This window comes from Macrobrachium nipponense, chromosome 45 (genome assembly GCF_015104395.2).
Source record: "Macrobrachium nipponense isolate FS-2020 chromosome 45, ASM1510439v2, whole genome shotgun sequence".
NCBI lineage: Eukaryota > Metazoa > Arthropoda > Malacostraca > Decapoda > Palaemonidae > Macrobrachium > Macrobrachium nipponense.
In genome coordinates, this window is record NC_061105.1 from 28,933,608 (window position 1) to 28,954,282 (window position 20,675).

At 40.7% G+C, this 20,675-nt stretch overlaps 1 protein-coding gene across 12 annotated transcripts in view; it reads right to left on the minus strand.

Moving 5' to 3' along the window:
• Positions 1-20,675, minus strand: part of LOC135214459 (aftiphilin-like) — a 169,821-nt gene that overhangs the window by 83,360 nt on the left and 65,786 nt on the right. For 7 of the 12 annotated variants that reach the window (XM_064248788.1, XM_064248784.1, XM_064248782.1 and 4 more), the window contains exons 4-5: positions 15,978-16,229; positions 8,580-8,810 (exon numbers count right to left, since the gene is read on the minus strand). In XM_064248788.1, the coding sequence (XP_064104858.1) occupies positions 8,580-8,810; positions 15,978-16,229 (483 nt within the window). The remainder of the gene's footprint in view (positions 1-8,579; positions 8,811-15,977; positions 16,230-20,675) is intronic. The other 5 variants (XM_064248792.1, XM_064248794.1, XM_064248790.1 and 2 more) reach the window with 3 other exon arrangements.

Sequence of the window (20,675 nt, forward strand, 5' to 3'; positions counted from 1 at the left end):
CCTTAACAGGCTTCTTCTTCGTGGATAACACTGTTATTCATCATTATTAATCACAATATTTATAAATAGATTGCAAAAACATGTGATAAAGTTATGCAGTCTGTTGAACCACAGGCATAAATACGAACACAAGGCACAGATTTAGACTAGTGCAGATCAATGAGTTTACATGTCAGGGTCATGAGGCAAATGAGGCCAATTAAGGACTTTTCAGGACCTACTTTGGCATTTTAAAAAGACAGAACCATTGTCCCAGTTGTTTTAACACCTTCCCTCTATGTTCCCTTCTGTTGCTACATCCACATGGCCCTCCCCCCTATCATCCATGCCCAACGATGGATCCCCTCTCTCCTCCCACAATCATGATTCTACCAAACAGTTTGTAAATCAAATTATTAGTTTGTATACGGTAACAAAATTTTCCGAAAATTTTCCTTTGTATAATGAAAATAGGAATACATAACGAATAATTTGTATGCCAAGGAACCACTATATAAGGGACTGTGTTGTCCTTGGAGTATTTTTCTCAAAATAAATATTGAAATCTAAACTATGATCACATTTTACTTTGGGTATTTTATTATTCCATCTTATTCTATTGTTTCTTTGTTCTTTTTCTATTTTTACTACTTTAATGAGAGCACTGATAAAGTTGAAATATATTCTGCAAATACTTAGTGACATTTGCTAGTAGCCTTTGCACTGGAAAAATTAAGCTTGAGCTTGTATTTTCATCCATTCTTACCTGCCGATACTCTGGTAACAAAATGTTATTTTGAAAGAAGTAAACACCTAGAAATTACAATAACATGGTCTCTTGATATATACCATTCATAAAAGTCCTTTGTATGTATTCAAGGTACAACCTTACACTAAAGTTGGTTCACTAACAGCATAAGGGTTAAGTAAGTTGAATGGTACATACTTGGTTAACCTAGAAATATATTTATATTCAGGCACAGCCTCTCTTCATGATTACCAAATGCTGCATAAGTAGTAGCTGAACGACAGCTACTGTTGCAAACAAAATTTATTCAAATTAGTCTCTCAATCATTTGATTTGAGATATGAAAATATACGCTATGGGTTTTGAATATTAAATTTGGTATGCTTAATATCTTGACCCATTTGTGAGTTTTTCAAACGGAGTTTTTTTTTTTTTTTTTGCACTTTCTGACCAATGTGAGGATTTACTAAAATTTCATTTGGTTTACTACCAACTTTAAGAGTTTGCTTATACTATTCCCCCTAACACCACATTTTGTTTATTTGCTTTGGAAATAATCCATTTGATTTCAATGTCAATTTTAAGATCTCTATAATTCTGTAATGATTATAACTATTTACCATTAACATGTAAAAATACTACAAATGTAATAAGCACGTTTTTCCCAGAAAAAAAAATGTTGGAGGACCATAACTGGAAAACCAGCTGAAGTCATAATGAGCATGGTTAAATAATTCTAAATGGAATGTCTGAAAGTTTTCAATGGCTATTCAAAATCCAGAAACAACACACAGCTCTGAAAGACAGCTTGCCAAGCAGGTAAATGAAGATTTAACAAAAATTTCTAAATGACTAACCATTAAATCAATTCTGAAATTATTGTACAAGATTCAAAATTTATGTTGGTACTTAATCTGAATTACCCAGGGTGGCATTCATTTCATGTTACCTAAATAATACTCCTCACTAAACTAAGTTACAAAATCACAATTTTTTTAAAGTAAACTGTATTTGTCCTAACTATACAAACCTGAGGACCTTTACATAAGGAATTGCTTTCAACGTAGGCTGGAAATTGGTCGTAAAAGAATAACAAGTTAGTTAGGCAGTAAGTGCTTGTCCGTTAGTCGGGAGTCCCACCCAACTGGCTGTAAACATTCTACTTTGCTTCAGCCCAGGAACAGATTGAGGGGTGTCATGAAGTGGGCATATATGTAAAGGACCCCAAATTTGTATCGTTAGGGAAAATAAAATTTACTTTAAAAAACTGAGATTTGTTCCCACGTGTAATACAAACCATCAGTCCTTTACTTGAGGAAGACTCACTGATTGGTGGAATGAATCTGATAAAGAGTCAAATGTACAGACTGGTGTTCGCCCAACCAAGGTTCCTGTCCTGGTCATAAGAGCAAGGGGAGGACCCAGGCCTCTGTCCAACTGATCGGAGTATGAGAACTGCAAGACCAATGGCCAGACCTCTGGACCAATTTATAAGAGGGAGGCAAGCATATCCTCTTATGAATAGCAAACAAGAACTTATGGTCGGAAGCAAGATGACAAATATACATACTGGGTTTGTCTCATGCTAATGTCCTCTTCCCCCCTTGTTAGGGAAGGGACGGATATATGCTTCTATACCCTGATGAAAGAAAACAGAATGGAGCTCAGTAATATAGCTCACCTGCACTGACCGCCCTTTACAGCATGTGATGACCGCAGTTCTCTGTCCATAGTAAGAGAGAAGAATGAAGGAGGAAGAGAAGCCAGTCACTCTCTCATTTCCACCCATTCATACGGTTACACAAAAGCGAGATGCAACCTTGTTCAATTAGAGGAGCTGGGTAAGCTACAAAACTTGTTGAGCAGCCACCACGGGTCCCAAGGAAAAGGTATCTAAGGACCTATGTGCAACATCCTGAAGGTAGGAGGAGGTGAAGTTGGTCTGTTTGGACCAAACCCCTGCCTTCAGTACCTGTGAAACCGACAGGTTCTTGCAGAACGCAAGGGTAGGACCAATACCTCTGACTTCGTGGGCTCTTGGACGAAAGGTACCAGTGTCGGACCTCCCTTCGGAGGAGTACGCTTTCCAGATCACCTCATGAAGCTAAAAAGAGATAAGTGTTCATGGACACCTCTTTCTTGGTCACCCCAGTGCTAACGAAGAGGCATCAACACTCAGGTCGGAGATGACGAGTTCTCGAACGGGACAAAGTAGCCTCTCGTCTGGGTCATTACCACAAAAGTTCTCTAGGGGGGGAACATAAAGGACTCAAATCTATCATCAAGGACCGAAGGATTCCTAGTCTTTGCTACAAAATCCAGGACGAAATCGAGCGTAAGAGATCCCAATCCCCTCGAGTGTTTGACATTATAAGAGAGACTATGAAACTCACCTACTCTCTTCCCCAATGCTAGGGGCAGCAAAAAAGACAGTCTTAAGGGTAAGATCCCTGTCTGACAACTCTCGGAGAGGCTTGTAAGGTTCACGAGTCAAGCTCCTTAAGATGAGTCACATCCCATGCAGGAGGCCTGAGTTCCCAGGGTGGGCAAGACCTCTCGAAGGTCCTCATAAGATATCTCCATAGAAGAGGAAATATCTACTCCTAGTTTCATGACCAGAGCCAAGGCAGACCTATAGCCCTTAACTGCAGAGACAGAGAGAAGCTTTTCTTGGTGAAGAAAGGCTAGGAAAACCGTGATCTGTTGAAGAGTGTGGCTCTAAGCAGAGAGAGACCCCATCCACAACACCAATGAACAGAAGATGGGCCACTTTCCCTGGTACACTGCTGCAGAGGACCGTCTGAGGTATCCTGCCATCTCTGTTGCTGCTCGGCAAGAAAATCCTCTTGCTCACAAAAGGGGGTGGATAACCGGCAGCCATGAAGACACAGGGACTGTACTGCAGAGTGGTACCATTTTATGTGTGGCTGACACAGAAGGTTGTGCAACAGGGGAATCTCTCGCGGTGCCTCAGAGAGAAGAGCCAACAGATCGGGATACCACCACCAGTTTGGTGACATATGCTACTACCATGGTGTTGTCAATCAACACAACGGAGTGTCCCATCACTTGATCCCAGAACACTTGGAGGGCTAAAAAAGCCACCTTGAGTTCCAGGATGTTGATGTGAAGGTGCTTGTCATGTTGATTCCACACTCCTGCAGTCAGTGACTCCTCCAGGTGTGCACCCCCACCCTCGTTCGATACGTCTGAGAACAGAAGCGTGTCCGTAGGGGGAATGTGCAACTCCACTCCTATTAAGAGGTTCCTGTCATCTAGCCACCAGTCTAAATCCTTCCTCACTTCCTCCGTGAGAGGGATGAGAAAGGATTGAGGATCCCAAACCTGTGAACAACACTGCTTTAGTCTCCACTGAAGAGACCGCAGGTGAAGACGCCCGTGAGGGACTACCTTCTCTAGTGATGACAAGTAACTGATCACAACCTGCCAAAGGTGAGCTTACTGTTCCTGTTGAGACAGAAACAGTTGAGCTGCATTCCTGAACTTGCCGATTCTTGAGTCTGCAGGGAAGACTCGTGCTGCTACCATATCAATCAGCATGCCCAGGTGCTTTATCCTCTGCTTGAGAGATTCGACTTCTTGAAATTCATCACAATCCCTAGAGCGTGACAAAAACTGAGAAGTCGATCCCTGTCCTGAAGCAACTGCAAGAGCGAGCTTGCCACGACTAGCCAGTCGTTGAGATACCTCAAGATGTATCCCGACCGAGTGGGCCCAAGCCGACACCAAGGTGAACACTCTCATGAACACCTGAGGGGCGATCGAAAGTTTGAAAAAAAGTGCCCTGAATTGGAACACTGTCCCCTCGAGGATACAAAGGTACTTTCTGGAGGACTGATGGATGGTTACCTGAAAATACGCATACTTCAGGTCCACCGAAAGCATGAAGTCATTCTCCCTGATAGAGGCGAGCACGGAATGTGCCGCCTCTATCGTGAACCGAGTCTGGTGAACGAATCGGTTCAAGGGAGAGATCTATCACCGGTCCCCAGCCCCCGTAGCCTTCTCCACCAGGAGAAATCGGCTGTTGACAGATCTCGTATGACTTCCATTGTTCCCTTGGTCAGCATTGATAGCACCTCTTTCTTGAGCGCCAGATCCTTGGCAGAATCGGGGATGTAAGTTCGAAGTTGGACCGGATTGTCGGTGAGGGGTGGCCTCAACTCAAAGGGCACAAGATATCCCTCCCAAAGGAAATCCAACACCCAGGTTTCAGCTCCATAGTGCTGCCATGTTGCCCAATGGCTTGCCAGGCACATTCCCCCACCGATGGCAGCAGCCAAGGGGGAACGCCGTCCCTAGCATTTCCCTCTCTTCTCCTTTTGCTTACCTCCTTTCCGGTGAGAGAAGGGGCGTTGAAACGGGGGCTGTTGTTCCCCATTCGGAGCAAAGTAAGAAGGCTGGGTCTTTCCTTGCGCCCCTTTGAAGGAGGAGTCTTCTTGGGGGCAGAGGAAGAGCTAGCTTGGCTCGAGGGCCTAGCCACAGTTGCGCACGATGACCTGGATGTCTTGGCAACTGCCTGGTGGACAAGACGATCACCGTCTTCAGCTCTACATTTGTCTACCGCAGCATCCACCATCTCTCTAGGGAAGAGAGAGGAGGAACCCAGCAACGGTCTGTTCCTTTGACCCAATATTAACTCTGGACCCGCAGACTTGGCTATATGAGTTAGGAAGGCGTCCCTCCTCAAAAGAACCAGGTTGGCCCAAAAGTTTGCCGTCTGGTAGGCCAGGTAGAAAATAGCCCTACCTCCAGACTGACAGTCTCTCCCAAAAGCCGAATCTTCCCAGGGAACTATTGATCTTAAAAAGCAGCATCTTTGGATAATGTGAGGGACCACATATCCAGCCAGGAATCGCCTGGAAAGCTGCCATTGCGGTAGCTTCCAGGGCCGTTGCCTCATGCTGCGTGAACCAAAGATTCTCTGAAGGAAGGTGCTGCAGAGGCAAGTAGAATTGCCTCTATCGAGGTAGAGGAGGGGAACCAGCTTGTCAGATCTGTTGGCCTAAGTGAATTCTCTTGTCCAGAGACAAGATTATTCACCTGGTCCAACATGACTTCGGACAAGGACCCGAACGACTCCAACTGCGAAGGGTTGTCAGGAGTTGCCATCAATCCTTCCCCTAAGTCATTGTGCTGACAAATCAGTGCGATGACCTCTGCACAAGACTTCTGAATCTCAGGAGTGACTGGATCCTGGGGAGAAGGACCATCAAAGCCTTCCAGGATGAGTCCCTCCCACGATCCTCTTCTCTCAGAAGGAAGAACCTCAACAGACCCCATATGACCTCCTCGATCTACTTGAGCATGCGACCTCTCGGGTCCTAAGACCGTGCTGGGAACGTATGCTCTTGTGGTCGAACTGTGAGGAGAACACTCCCAACGGTTCCCCCTGGTCGCCTTGCTCCTCCCCAGGTATCCCGAGGAAGTTGAAGGAACAGGTGAGGAAAATCTGATGCTCCCCCTTGGTCTGCTAGCAAAACTAGCAGATGGAGTAGGCTGTAAATGATCACCAACCCGCAGTGATGATCGACTCACAGGTCTAGAGGAGTGTTCTCCCGGTGAAAAAACATTCTCCCGAAAATGGTAACGCCGCCTTGTACGTCAGAAGAAGAACTACCCAACGCCCGGACTGTCTGGTCGATGATCAGGCTGAGAATAGCGTCCACCCACGTGATGAGTGTGGGTACCATTCTCATGATGCATCACAGTCCCTGAAGAGGCGGAAACCTCCCGAGAGGACTGAACGGGGGACCTCTTACTGGTCTTGCAACATGCACGTTCCCGCGAGACCATCACGTCACCCCTGGGAGCTGAGCTATCCTACATGAGCGATCATCAGAAAGGCGTGGATCACCTGAGCGACTCTGCGTCACCGACTCTAGCTGCACGCTCATCGGGAGATGTATGTGCACTTGGGGAAACTCGTGAGCGAGAACCCTAGACAGTCCCAGTCCTAGAGGAAGAACCTCTTGGACTAGGTGCAGAAGCACAAGCTGAAGCACGAACTTCTGTGGTCCCCTCCCATCGTTCCCCTGGGTGCAACGAGGCAGTTCCCATTCCCAAAGGAACAGGAGGACCAGCAGAAGGCCCACCTGTCTCAGAATTCCCAGATTGAGACTTCTTAGAGCGGGGGAGAGACAGCCTCCTTCTTCCTCGGTGGAAGTGGAGGAGGAGGAAGACAACGACACATTTCGCTTCTTCTGGGACTACTACTTCGTCAGCTTCCTCAGAGCAGTAGTCAGATCCCCATCCAGGGTGCCACTGAAATCTCTGCCGAAGCGGCAGGCTCCAGGACAGCCAGGACCAGGGGCACCAACACCATAGCAGCACTCGCATGGTCAGGGACTGGGACAGCAACAGGCTTGGGCACGGAGACAGGTGGAAGGTCCAGTGGGGATGGATGGTCTCAGGGGCTGATCATAAGTAGCTGGGGGATAGAGAATTGCGTAACCTAGAGGAGGAGGCAGAAATGGTTCTGCCCTTGTGGTATGTGGCACCAATGACACAATCACTGAGGGTGTTACCATGGTAATGTGTTGAGAGTACACTAGGTGAGGCAGTGCCACATAACCAGGTATCGACAATCGTTGTCGTCCCTGCAGCTGCCCCATGAGTCAAAGCTCACGAAAAATGTTCCATCAGCTCAACTCAAACAAGCCTGCTGCAAATCCCCTACTGCAGAGACTACTTGCCCCAAAGGAGACAGATCCCCTCCGGAATGAGCAGAAGCTCTTGAGCACAACTCCAAGTCGACGTCCCCTTCCATTCTTCTACGCTCGAGAAATCAAGCGAAGAAGTGGAAGGAGACATTTCCCCCAAAGGGGAAACAGCGAGATAGGGAAACTTACGCGGTGGAAGGAAGGAAGACGAAGGATTAGTCACCAACGGACTCATCGACGAAGCCTTGGAAGACTTCCCCTGAAACAGTTTCTTCCCCTCATATCTCCCCCACTGCTCCGCCGACTAAGTGATAAAAGTTTCACAAGGGTTATTTACTGAACACTCATGCCCTCAGCCCTTTGCACAGAGGACGTGAGGGTCTACCTCAATTTTGGATCGGAAGTGACCACACTTCCTACCCCCCACTCCAGGCCAAACACATTATGAAAATGGGGCTTATTTGAGACTTGGGTTTGTATAATATAATCATTAGGCAAGCAAAACACAAACATGCAACAGAAAAAACACAGAAAGATCTCATAAAATTTGATTCTTGTACGACAAAGATGGGTAGAGAGCGAGAGCATGTCTGCACACCACGTTGGCCGAAAGCAAAATGGAATGTTAACGTCCAGTCAGGCGGGACTCCCGACTATTGGACAAGCAGTTACTGCCTAACTACTTTGTTGTTATTCTTTTATGACCAATTTCCAGCCTATGCTGAAAGTAATTCCTTATGTAAAGGACCAAGGGTATGTATTACGTGTAGGAACAAACACAGGTCAGACAGACATCACTGTGTAAAATGATAAAAAAAAAGCATTACTTTTCAAGCAGAACAGTACTAAAGGGGAAATACGCTCACAAGGGAAAGCGACCAACTGCAAACGAAAGAAAAATGAGGTGCTTCATAGCTGCATCCAATATCATATGAAACACACAAAAACCTTGGATACAGCAACACTCAAGGGCAACCAACATATATGTCTAAACACCACAAAGAAAACCAAAACACCCCAAAAATTCTCTCCTTCAAATAAGCTAGAAACAAAAAATATGGAAAATTTAAAATCTCAAAAATAACTTTACAAAGAGTCACATTCATCTCTACGGTTCCACGATACCTCCCGAAGGGTTGTTTAAATGCTAATAAAGCTATGGTACAAACCTCCGGGGCGTTTTCATTATCTGATGTAATTTCAACTTGATTTTCGTCTTTGCGAAAGCCTGCACTGAACTTGGGGGTAATGCCAGAGGACAATATTGGAGGAGATACTGAGCCTCTATTCCCACCATCCAGTGTGCAGCCATTTTCTGTCGGCTTAGCCGGAGTGAGCGGTGAAAAGCTCAGAGTTTGTGCAAACAGTGGGACTGAAGAACTCCATTTCTGTCCAAAGAGCTGTTGGAAAGTACAGATAAGTTCACCAAGAATCTGGGCATATGCTAAGCCACATAATGCCCATTAACAAAATCAAATCAGAAAAAAAATATGACTGCAGTGTTAAATATTGTCCATTTCAATACTATAGTATTTGTTTAAAAAAAGTGAAAGTTTGGATTAACTTATTTGAAATAAAGTATGTACACAAGAAAATTAATGCACACAGATGCATATGTTATTTAATAATCAAACCAAGTGCAAGCAACATATAGCGTTCCTACAAAGCAAAAAGTTTAACAACATACAGCTAAAAACATCAAAATTTTACTGAACAATTTGGCAAAATACACAGATTTTATTATTTTTAGTTTCATGAAACACTAATATTACTGTACTTCATTATACTGAATCTATGGAATCTTGAAATTTACTCCAGGATTCAACCATCGGTTAGCTGTACCTACACTACAACCAATGTTGACAGGAAGAAATGAAGAACTTACAGTCAACATACCATCACTAGCAGTCAGAATAATGCTGATTTTCCAAAGACAAGTACGTAATGCAATTACTCAAATATCAAATAGAATAATTACAAGATATCCTGCACAAATCCAATGCATTATCAAACTGGAGGCATCTCAAAAACCTTTCCCTTTCCCTAACAATTTGATTAATATAAAAAAAAATTCTTCACTGTAAGGGGGAAGGATGATTAAACCAAAAAAAAAAATTAATGAAGAATGGGCATGTGTGGGTAAGGTGGCTGCAGCATATTCATGTACAGGTTGCTGATGTGGTTAGCAAGCAGAAAGCATCTAGCTAAACTAACATTACTTGAAACAGCCTTCTCAATTAGCAGTGTAAATCAAAGACTTAAAAAAAACTGAGCTCTGCAAATGAGGAGAGTGAACTCTTCATTAATAAAATGCAGGAACTGCATGGACATTCACAGAATCCAGTAAAAATTATTTTCAGTCAAAGTAATCTGACAGACTGAAGTATGAAAACCACAAATCCAGATATTCATAGGCACCTGGGTAAAAGTTCTAGCCAAGCATTCCATTAACTTAAATGCAATTCGGTCACTCAAACCACAAAATAACTTACATATCTACAGTTAAGTTACATTTATAAGAAACCTATTAATCCATATAAAAATGTGCCATTTCTACTATAAATTAAATATTGAAATTTTAACTAACTTTATGGCTCCTGCACACTAACTATTGCTACTTTACACAATTTTTTCTAGTGTAATTTTCCCATAGTATATGATTGTTGAATAGTACTACAACAAACAATATTTAAACATTGTGACTTGCTCTTCCATGCTCTGAGAAGTCAAACCCTTTTACTGATTTGGTAATAAGAAAATTGAATCTTCATGGTAGAATAAACTCAAAACAGGTGAGTCAAATGGCTTCTGTAAAGCCAACATTTGGCTGCATTACTACTAGTATTTTAAGAATACAGTAATCAAGGGGAAGTCCGAGTTACCTTAATCATCAACAATCAGTACTATGATACCAGGAAAATATTTCCAAACCCACTGATTTCAGGTTTTTTATCTTTTATTGATGAACATTTTCCTATTGAAATCTATTCTTTTTACATACCTCTCTGTTTTGATAGTAGTACTCCCTATATCAACAGAGAGGTTGACAGTATGTGAAAACTGGAAAACCTACAGATTATTTAGGATGACCCATCTGCTGATCTATCCATTTCAGGAGTTTTCAGTTTTTTCTCCACCCACATAAGTGAGAATGGTAGATAATAATAGTAGAAAGTATTTAAAAATATTAAAATTTCCATTTTAGAAATAAATCTTACCTCTGTACTCTTATGATAGCTAACTCCCACACTGGAATAGGAGGTAGAACAATGCACACACAAATAACCCGCCAGGACGAGTTCCCCTGCTGTAATCATGGGCAAAAGTGCTCTGCGTGATTCATACTGAACCTCTCCACCACAAAAATAAAGCAAGGCAAATACAGTAACATCTTCACTGAACCACACTGACAACTCTATAGAGAGAGGTTCTTGAGAAAACTGAAAGTGGCTGCTGCTGCCTCACACCATGGAACTTTACTTTCAGGAAGGGTAACAAAGTGTGCCTTTTTAAGAAGACGGCCTTAAACAGAAAAGCCATGGGATTCTTTTGTTTTCTAGGACTACAAAAAAGGTGTCCCCAACCCTTTGCAAATATGTCTGCAGAGTTCTGACTGGACATGGGGCAGTTTCTTCCCAACATGGCACCAGACAAGATAGACTAGGAATATCAAAAGAACAATCAGAGCATGTAACTTGAAAGTCATCATTTGCCTTGAAGAGGGGTATAAAAGAAAGGATTGCTCCTTGAAGAGTCAAGGCCACTTGGCATGAGAAAGCCTGAAGCTCACTGACTTTTTGCCAAAGCCAAGGTTATCAAAAACAGTCTTGACTGTCAAAGTCCTCAAGGGTTCAAAAGGGGACATTCTTAAATAATTTGGTACCATACCTGAGTTCCACCACAGTGGTCAAATTGGAGATTCAGGATTTGGAAGGAGTGGATGGCATCAATGTCCATTTTGGAATAAAAATCTAAACCATTAAGCCTAATTACAAAACCAATAACCCTAATTGGCAGGCTGAAAACCCCTTGGTGTAATCTAAGTATATCACTAATTTAAACACAAGTTATTTATAGAGGTATGGGTGCAGTAACTCCCTCTGGAGGAGCACAAAGCTCTACAGACACACCACTGTCTTTGGTATGGGGTCTTTTTTGGCTCTCTTCTCGAGTTAATGATTGACCTGCTTTTGCTACTAAGACCATTGCTTGTACAAGTCAGCCAAGTCTCCAAGCAGTCAGCTGATGCATGGGGAGGTTTTGAGAAAACCTCATGCATCCTGGCAGTTTCAGAAGATCCTTCCTTGGTGGAGAGAGCCATAGGCAGTTTACTAGGAGGCCGAAGGTTTGGGAACCACCTTCTGCATGCCCAATAAGTTGTCACCAAAGTCATGAGCAAATTCATAGCCATACAGAATTTTGCCTAAACCTTTTGCATCATAGAAAAAGGAGGAAAAGCACAGACATCTAAATAAAACAAATCTAACAGCATTGCACTGACAGCCTAAGTTTGAGGATCCTGAACCTGTGAGCAGTACACCATCAGATGATTGTTGAACCTTCCAGAAGGGGATGGCCCAAAGTTTCCAAGGTTTTTGAAGACTTGTGGATGCAGAGTTCATACTGACTATAGAACCTAATCCTCTGACTTAGTTCGTCCTCAACAATTTTCATTTTCCCTTGCACAAATTGGGGCAACAGAAGAACATTCCTCTCCTCTGTTCAGGTGATATTGATGAGACAAGCCATACCTGTTTTATTTTCTGAAAAGAATGCTACCTCCTTGCCCTGTACGACATCCTCCAAAGCTAGAGGAGCACTTCACACTGCCAATATCTCTAACTGATACATGTAGGACTCTCGATCCTTTGCAAAACAAACCCGTTATATGCCTGCCAGATGCAACTGCTCCCTGTCATTCTGACAATGGATATGAATGCAATGTGAGGTTTGGGCTCTTCAACAGGAAAAAGATGCCTTGAAACCAACGAGGCCAATGATTCCAATATATTTCGGGGATACCCTAATTCCCTTGAGACATAAATTTGAATGGAGTCCAGTTGAACTTCCAGTCCCAGTGATTCCTAACAAAGAACAGAATTAGTCTCATTCTCAATCTAATACCAGCTGGTACCAGATCTGGTACAACCTGGTAACAGCTTCTCTAATGCTACCTTGTGTCCCAACAGAGAAAGCCACTTCTTGGCTTGCAAGGAAGCATGGGGGAGAAAATCTTCTATCATATATCAGAATATTGTCTAGTACACACTTCTTCGGAGAAGCCTAGCAATTCTTGGTATCCAGTAGCATTCCTACGTAAGAAAGCTTCTGAATTCAGAGTATTTTTAATTTCATTTTTGTATATTATTTTAAATTTGTTTTTATATGATTTGGCAATCTTTTATTAATTTCTGATTTTTACAACTGAAGACCAAATGCATGAAATATTTCTGAACAACAGTTCAGTGCAGACTGTAGGCAAATGTCATGTAAAAACAACAGTATTTTTGAAAATTTTAAGCTTATATTATCTTATGCAAAGAACCTTGTTACAGTATATTATTCTTTATAGCTTAATATTTGTTTTCATTAGATTTGACACTTCTTTATTTACAGAATTTTTGGGTTTTTAATATTTGTAGTAGCTGCTTGACATAAACATGTACAAAAGGTTTAAGTTAATTTTATTTCACATTTTAATTTTTAACAAACTTGATAACATTGAAAAGGCCTGCTAGCTGCAGGTTTTAGCTATGGCCAAAATATGTATGTTTACATGGAATGGGTGAAAGCAATGTCAATAACTGGAGAAATCACACCTTTACTTCATTAAAAATTTACTCTATTTATAAATGAAAGTAAGCTGTATTTTTTAATCCCACTTTGTTAGTTTACAAAAAATTTATCTGAATAAAGTTTCATTTAGCAACTAATGACAGTGAACATGCTGATAGTACTCAGTTATCATTCAGCATCACAAGGCAATATGTAGATATCAGTAAAATGCAATCAGCTGATGATTTTGAGAATGTACAGTTTACCAGAATGAAAATGGAAACGGAACATGATCGCAACTCTCATATTTTATATGATAGTTTGGTAATAATTGATCCATTATAATTGGATACCTTAAGTAAAATCACAGATTAAAATTATCATTAAAGTAGTTTATAATCAACTGAAGCTGTAACATCCACAAACAAATTTCACTTTTAAGGGCTTTCCAATTTTTAGAATTTTGAAAAAGGGATTGTAAACTTGTAAATTGAAAAATTTTCCTGAATGTGCTCGGTTTCTGCTGAACTGGGGTGAATTTAATAAGCCTGCAGGTTTCATTTGTTATCAAATATAGTAACTGGTTGCAAGAATCTTCTATTCTCAGGCAAATAAACAGTAAAACTTGACAACTGAACGAAGGGGTCTGCAAGTTACATAAAGTCTCATATTCCATATACTACAGTAGTATAGATTTGGAGAGGGTGTATCTACCCAGATTGGTGAAAGACTGGCAACTGTGAATCAATGGTTTCCATCTCACGAAATAAGGTTTAATTTTTTTATGTGGGGTTATCTGTAGCACAATAAGTGAATAGTACTACTATGCTCAACTTACAAAGATTTCTATGCTTCACATCAAGTTTACTCACCAAGGGCTATATTTCTGAACCTCTCAAAGGGAGATTATAAAGCTAAAAAAAATCTAGAGAACCCTCACCAGTTGCAAGTTATCTGCCCCTACCTTGAAAATTTGATTAATTACTTATCATCATCATAATCAGCATATTTTTGAAAGTTTTAAAGAGAATACTAGATGAGAGATGAGGAGAGATTGTAAAGATCAGGAAACGGCCGTATGGATTCATGAGAGGAAGAAGGATGGTGAAGCCCATCTTCATAGTAAGACAGCTACAGGAAAAGAGGCTAGAGGTAAACTGGAGCTCTATTGTGCATTTATAGACCTACAGAAAGCATACGATAGAACCCAAAGAGAAGTGATGTTTTGGTGTTTGAGGAAAGGAAAGTCCCAGAAAAGTTGGTTAGGCTGGTCGAGATGATATATAAAAGATAATACCAGGGGTCAGCATTAAGCCCATTTTTGTTTGTGCTGGTCATGGATGTGTTGAGTGAAGAGATCAGGAATGAAGAGCTGTTGGACCTGTTGTACGCCGATGATCTGGTGATTACTGCTGAAAATGAGGGCCTACAGAGAAGGGTTGGAGAGTGGCAGGAGTCTTTAGAGAGAGGTGACTTAAAAGGTGAATGTGAATAAAACAGAAGTTTTGCTGAGCAGTAAGGAAGATAGACAGAGAATAGAAATGCAAGAAAGAAGAGGCTTGATTATAAAACAGGCAGAAAAGTTTAGATACTTAGGATCTACTTTAAGCCAAAAGGGAGGATGTGAGGCTGAAGTTGACAGGATAAAAGCTGCATGGGGGAAAATGGAGAGAGGTAGCTGGAGCAGTATGTGATAAGAAAATGCCAATCAAACTAAAAGTCAAGATCTATAAAACAGTGATAAGACCAGTGTTAATGTATGGAGCAGAAACATGGACTTTAAGAAGAAAAGAGGAACTAACGCTTGAGAGAACAGAGATGAGAATGTGGAGATGGATCATGGGAATATCGCTGCTTCAGAGATTGGGAAATGATGAAATACGAAGAAGGGCAGGCTTAGTAGAGATTAGAGAGGTCGTAAAAGAGTCACGATTGAGATGGTATGGGCATGTGTTGAGGATGGATGATGAGGAGGGAGTGAAGAGGCCTTGGGAGAAACCTGTTAGAGGAAGAAGATGAAGAGGGAGAGAGAGAGAATTAGATGGCGAGATAGTATGATGGAAGATATGGAGAGAAGAGGTTTGGTGGAAGATGATGCCTTTGATAGAAGGCAGTGGAGGAGGCGCATCAGGCAACGACCCCTTAATCCAGTGATAACAGTGGGAGAGATGATGATCATAATCTGAATGAGGGGATTATACTATACTAATAATGATGAATATTGCTCAAATTTTCAATTCACCACAATACTGATACCAAAGAAAGTATCTTTCCTTCATATTCTTCCACTTCTTAAACCTAAAAGTTTTAGTCCCTACTTTTATATACTACAAATTTCTACAATACAGTACCTATTATTGACTGAAGATGTATCAAATATAACTGTAACCCAAAGTTTTTTCCTACGATTCACCCTCTTTATCTATCTCGCATAATTCAAGAACAGTGCATATTTGGTAGACTACATTACAGTGATTAGCCATATTAGTTATGTGCTACCACAATAAAGACTACACATTAAATACAGTTTTATTACAATTGTACCATACATCCTACCACCAAAGTGAGAACAGAGGAGAGCAATTACCCAGAGTACACTATGAATACCAGTGTAAAAATCAGTCAGAAGTTAACAGGTTTTGAAAATCCATCAGTTTTGGAGCAAGGCCAGGTTTTGAGACTGGCTATAGCCCATTCACCAAATAAATGGAAAGGGACTCCCTTTACCATAGCCCCAAGCTGGATTTAAGTTAGTACTGTTAGTGCATTACTACTGAAAAGGTGCCGTTTACCGTTATCATTGCAGTTTTACTCACAATGTTGCGAGCATCGACATTGACGGATGAGAGGTAGAGTGTCTGTGCCTGAGTATTACCCCATGACAAGGTGAGCGCTGCGCTTGCCTCCAAGTTTTCAAGTTGACGCCACACAAAGGCATCATCTTCAACTGACTGGAAAAGTGTGGGCACAATTCGGTTCTCCTGGGTTTCAGAAGTGCTTGTCAGAGGTTCTCTTGGAATCCATTTCAACATTAAACTCTCAAGCTGTAAGGAAAAAGTAGGCAAATATTAAATCATTTACCTTTATCTCAGAGCAAAACCAACCAAATACTTTTTCATTACCCCAGGCACAAAAGTAATTTTGAGAGAGAGAGAGAGATACGGTACCATATCATTCATCACACTCACGTGTCATCAATTTATAAAGTAAAAGGAAATATACATACAAATCAAATAATTTAAAAAATGACATTTTTATAATAAAACAACTTTGTATATATACTTATCCAGTAATTAAATAGCTATAGTTTTAAACTAAGCGGTAGCTAAAATCTGAAATCTGCAGTAGCAATTCTTTTTGTTTTGGTGTGGTTATAGCCCCGCCCACTATTGGGGAAGAGAGGAACCACTTGCCCTATAGCCTTGAAAGGGGAGGCAGGTGGACTTCTAATCTTTAATTACTGGGTAGGTACATACAAAAGTTATTTTATTATAAAAATGTCATTTTTGTATATACAACTTACCTAGTAATTAAATAGCTGATTCCCACATTGACAGGAGGTGGATGCAAGGACATATTCTATTCCCCAAAATATTAGGCAATGTAATAACTTTGAGTATAAAAAAATTTGCCAGCATTGGTAAAAATGCTTATTGTTCCTTACTTGTAAGAGAGGTGCTGCAGGAAGTTACTGCCTTTGGTAGATGCTCAAACTAACTGAAAATCTTCAACAAAGCAATTCATGGCAACTATACTCCAAGTTTTCTGATGATAAATAGCTCACCCAGAACTACTGTACACAGCCAAACCTTGTGCACGTGAGATGTTACAACAATAGATAATGTCAGGGTCATCAAACCCTTGAATTAAAAATTAAACCTCTGACTTGTTACTACTTACAAGTCTCTTAGATAACAACATGAAATTGTAGTTACGGGCACAAGTCTGCAGATCAAGAAAATTTTACCTTAAGCCTTGAATATCTGAGCAAAGAGCTCTGCAATTTTTCTTACCGTAATTAGTAGTAGGCCCAGGGTTAAGCTAAATGTCACCCGAAAGAATGGAAACTAACAACATACATTTAGAAGCAAATCTAATAAAGGGATTTTGAAGAAGGAAAAATCTATTTCTGGGGAGAGACCTGTTTTGCCCGGTGAAAAGGATCCTGCTATCCACTTTTCTAGTATAAATAGTTTCTAAATATACCAGAGAAAAAAGCTAGCATTGGTATGCAGGGGTTACTACCCTCGCGCGAGCACCCAAAGGGCGTCGGGTATAAAGTTCAGGGCGTGAGTAAGCCACTATTCACAGGTCATCTTGTTTATGAAAACAACAAAGTAAATATCAACAGAGCAACAAACAATAAAATCAACAACAACAGTATTTACATTTTTAGAATAATTTCATTAAAAGGATGAAAAAAAGCTCAACACCAATAGTATTTGCATTATTTACAATAATTTCATTAAAAGGATGAATAAAACTGACCATAAGTCATTAAAAAAAATGCTGGAAGCAACTGGTTGAGTAGGTGGACCTGGGGCACCTTGTAATGGAAAAATGAACCTGCCAGGTTTGCCACATTACCTGGGGGAGGGCAGTCAGGATGGATTTAGAAATTACAAAAAGTTGAGAAAGGTAAAGATTTGGTAAAGAAGGTGCTTCTTCAGCTTTCTAAACAGCCTGCCCTACACACTTTTTGAAAGAACAGGAAAGTGAACAAAGAAGAGAAAAATGCCTGATTGTACCCTCAAGCAAGGGAACTCAGATCCAAGACCATGGAAGGCCACATTACAATGGCTATGGCACAGTCCAATGTTGGAAAAAAGGTTTGTATTCAGTGACCTTCTCTTAGAAGCATTACCTACCAAGGCTATGGGGCACCTTCCACCCACTGGTTTGATTTTGCAAAGTACTTCTAGAAGAGTTGTTTGCAAAGGTTAAACACACCCAGAAGTGAATGTTATTGAGAAAAAGCCACATTAGCCCAATACAGAACAGATCTGGAAAACAAGAGGCAAAGGAGCTGCAAGAAGGACTGACGCACTCTTTCTCTCTGGAGGAGAAAGAAAACTGGACTTGAAGCAAGCTTGAAAGCTTACAGAGAGATGTGGTGAAGAGAGGCTCAAGTCTAAGGAAATGGCACTCAGTGCCAGCCCTCCCCCAAGGAATCAACTGACAACATTTGAGACACCCTACCCTACCCTGTAAGGAGAGGTGCACAGAAAGCTTAATAAGCCTTCCAACACAGGGCAGACTAACCCAACTCTAGACCCACTGCCATTATCAGATTAGAGGTGGGATTCAGGAAGAACAACACTGATGAAGAAGAAGGGGAGGAGAATGCCTCTATCCTTCTTCCACCACTTTCGAAATTTGCTTTATCTGCAAGGTTACTGAGAATCACAAAGACTAAGTCACAGAGATCTCAGGAATAAGGCTATATATCCTATTCTTCCAAAGAATACAAAGGACAGCCAGATAGCAGGATTACCTTAAATATGGTAAGGCTTCCTGTCACAGAACAACCAAATGGCTACATCTGCTACACCTGAAAGGTAAAAACATTAGGAAGTATACAGGAGAAAGACACAACTTATGTACAACTACCAGAAGCTGCTGTGTCTGATGACAACAATGGTCAAAAACTAAATATAAAAAAGGGATAATCCAGTTTATTCAACAACAGTTCAAATAGCAACAGTCGAGCAGTGTCCTTACAGACATATTAACTTGATGACAGCCAAAAGTAAAGTGGAGTGCAGATTGTAAAGTGGGCAGGGCTTTCCCCTGCCTATGCCCTTGTCAGTAAAGTTTGAATGGCCAATCCAGCGCGCCCTCCCAACCTTATCCTAGAGTAAAGAAAAAAAGGTTTGTATTTGTGTAGGCACAAATACATCTTTCCAAGTCTGTTTTATTTTCCATTATAGTGTGGAATGGGATTACAGTATTCACTTGGGTTTTAAAGAAGTTAAATACAAAACACCAGACATATATCACTCAAATTCATTTATTACTGAAATGGAGTAGAGAAGGATGTCAACTGATGAAATGATGCTATGGGTATTAAAAAACAGCTGTCTGAATTATCTTCACTCAAAGCAGCACAAGTTACTGTATTATCAATTGTGTGATCTCTTTCTACAATGTTTCATGACAGGCTGCAAGCACTGAAATCACAAAGTGCTTCTTCTTTCAGGCAAGTGAATGGTTTCCCAAATCACCAATCTACCTCCAATTAACTACCTTTTTACCAGCTTTCAATGAATGATTAAAGCTTGCACTATAGAATACTCTTACATAAAAGGCAATGGTTTGTAGAGTCACTCAAAAATATTTTGCAACATGTTCCAGAAGTTTTTGTTAACGTAATAATTTATTCTTTTGCAATATACAATGAAATATGCTTTTCTTATTCAATTTTTTTTATTAATCATATGGTTAACAATATAAAAATGAATGGCAAGTGGCAAATTCATATTATGAAAAATAGCACACACACCAGATGACTGGGCAAAAGAGTCAAATAAGAAAGTATATTTTTCATCCAAATTAAAGCATTTTAACTAATAAAATAATACTGAATAATCATCAATGATATTATATAAACATAAGGAATTACAGTGGACCCCCGTTCTCCAGATTCGTGGACTCGCTCATTCACGGATTTCTTTCTCGAACATTTACCCCCATTATTCGTGGAAATTTGCCTATTCACTGTATTTTTCTATGAGAAAAATCCACAAATTCCTGTTTTTTTTTAACCAATTTCATCATAAAATGTACTTTTTTGGATAAAACTATTAAAAAACCAAGTATAAAAATTTTTAGTAGGTTTTTATTGCGTTTTAACCAACAAAATAGGAGGTTTTAAGCATTTCTATAGGGGTTCCTACAATTTGCAGGTTCTAACTATTTGCGGGGGGGTCTGGTTACACATCCCCTGTGAATACGTAGGGAACCACTGTAAATACTTCTACCATAATTGTCATAAAAAATGCAGAAAAGAAAAAAATTCATTATATTGTAACTTATCATATGACACCACACTTGGATAGAAAAGTTGAACATTGTCTCGTCCCTTGCACCAATAAGATGGGTAACCACATCACCCACACCACTTTATCTCACGAATCATCAATCATTAGCTTGCATGGGACTAATGTTTCTATCGTAGATATTGCTTGGCAGCTTGGCCCAAATATGTAGAACAACAATGATTAGATGGATACAACAACAGAAAGAGAAATATATTAAATTTATTGAATAAGTAGAGGACGATTGATCAATTCATCATCAGATGATCAATGAAGGAGCTACGCCTAACTCCCCTGACAACTGGTGTTGCTATAAAGAGAACATTATGCTCTCCCATCAAGTTGATGCCTAAACCATCCGTAACAGACTACATAAGGCCAAGATGATACTTCATCATATTCTTGCCAAGAAACACTTCATAACAGAGAAACACAAAGAAGAGAGGCCAATGA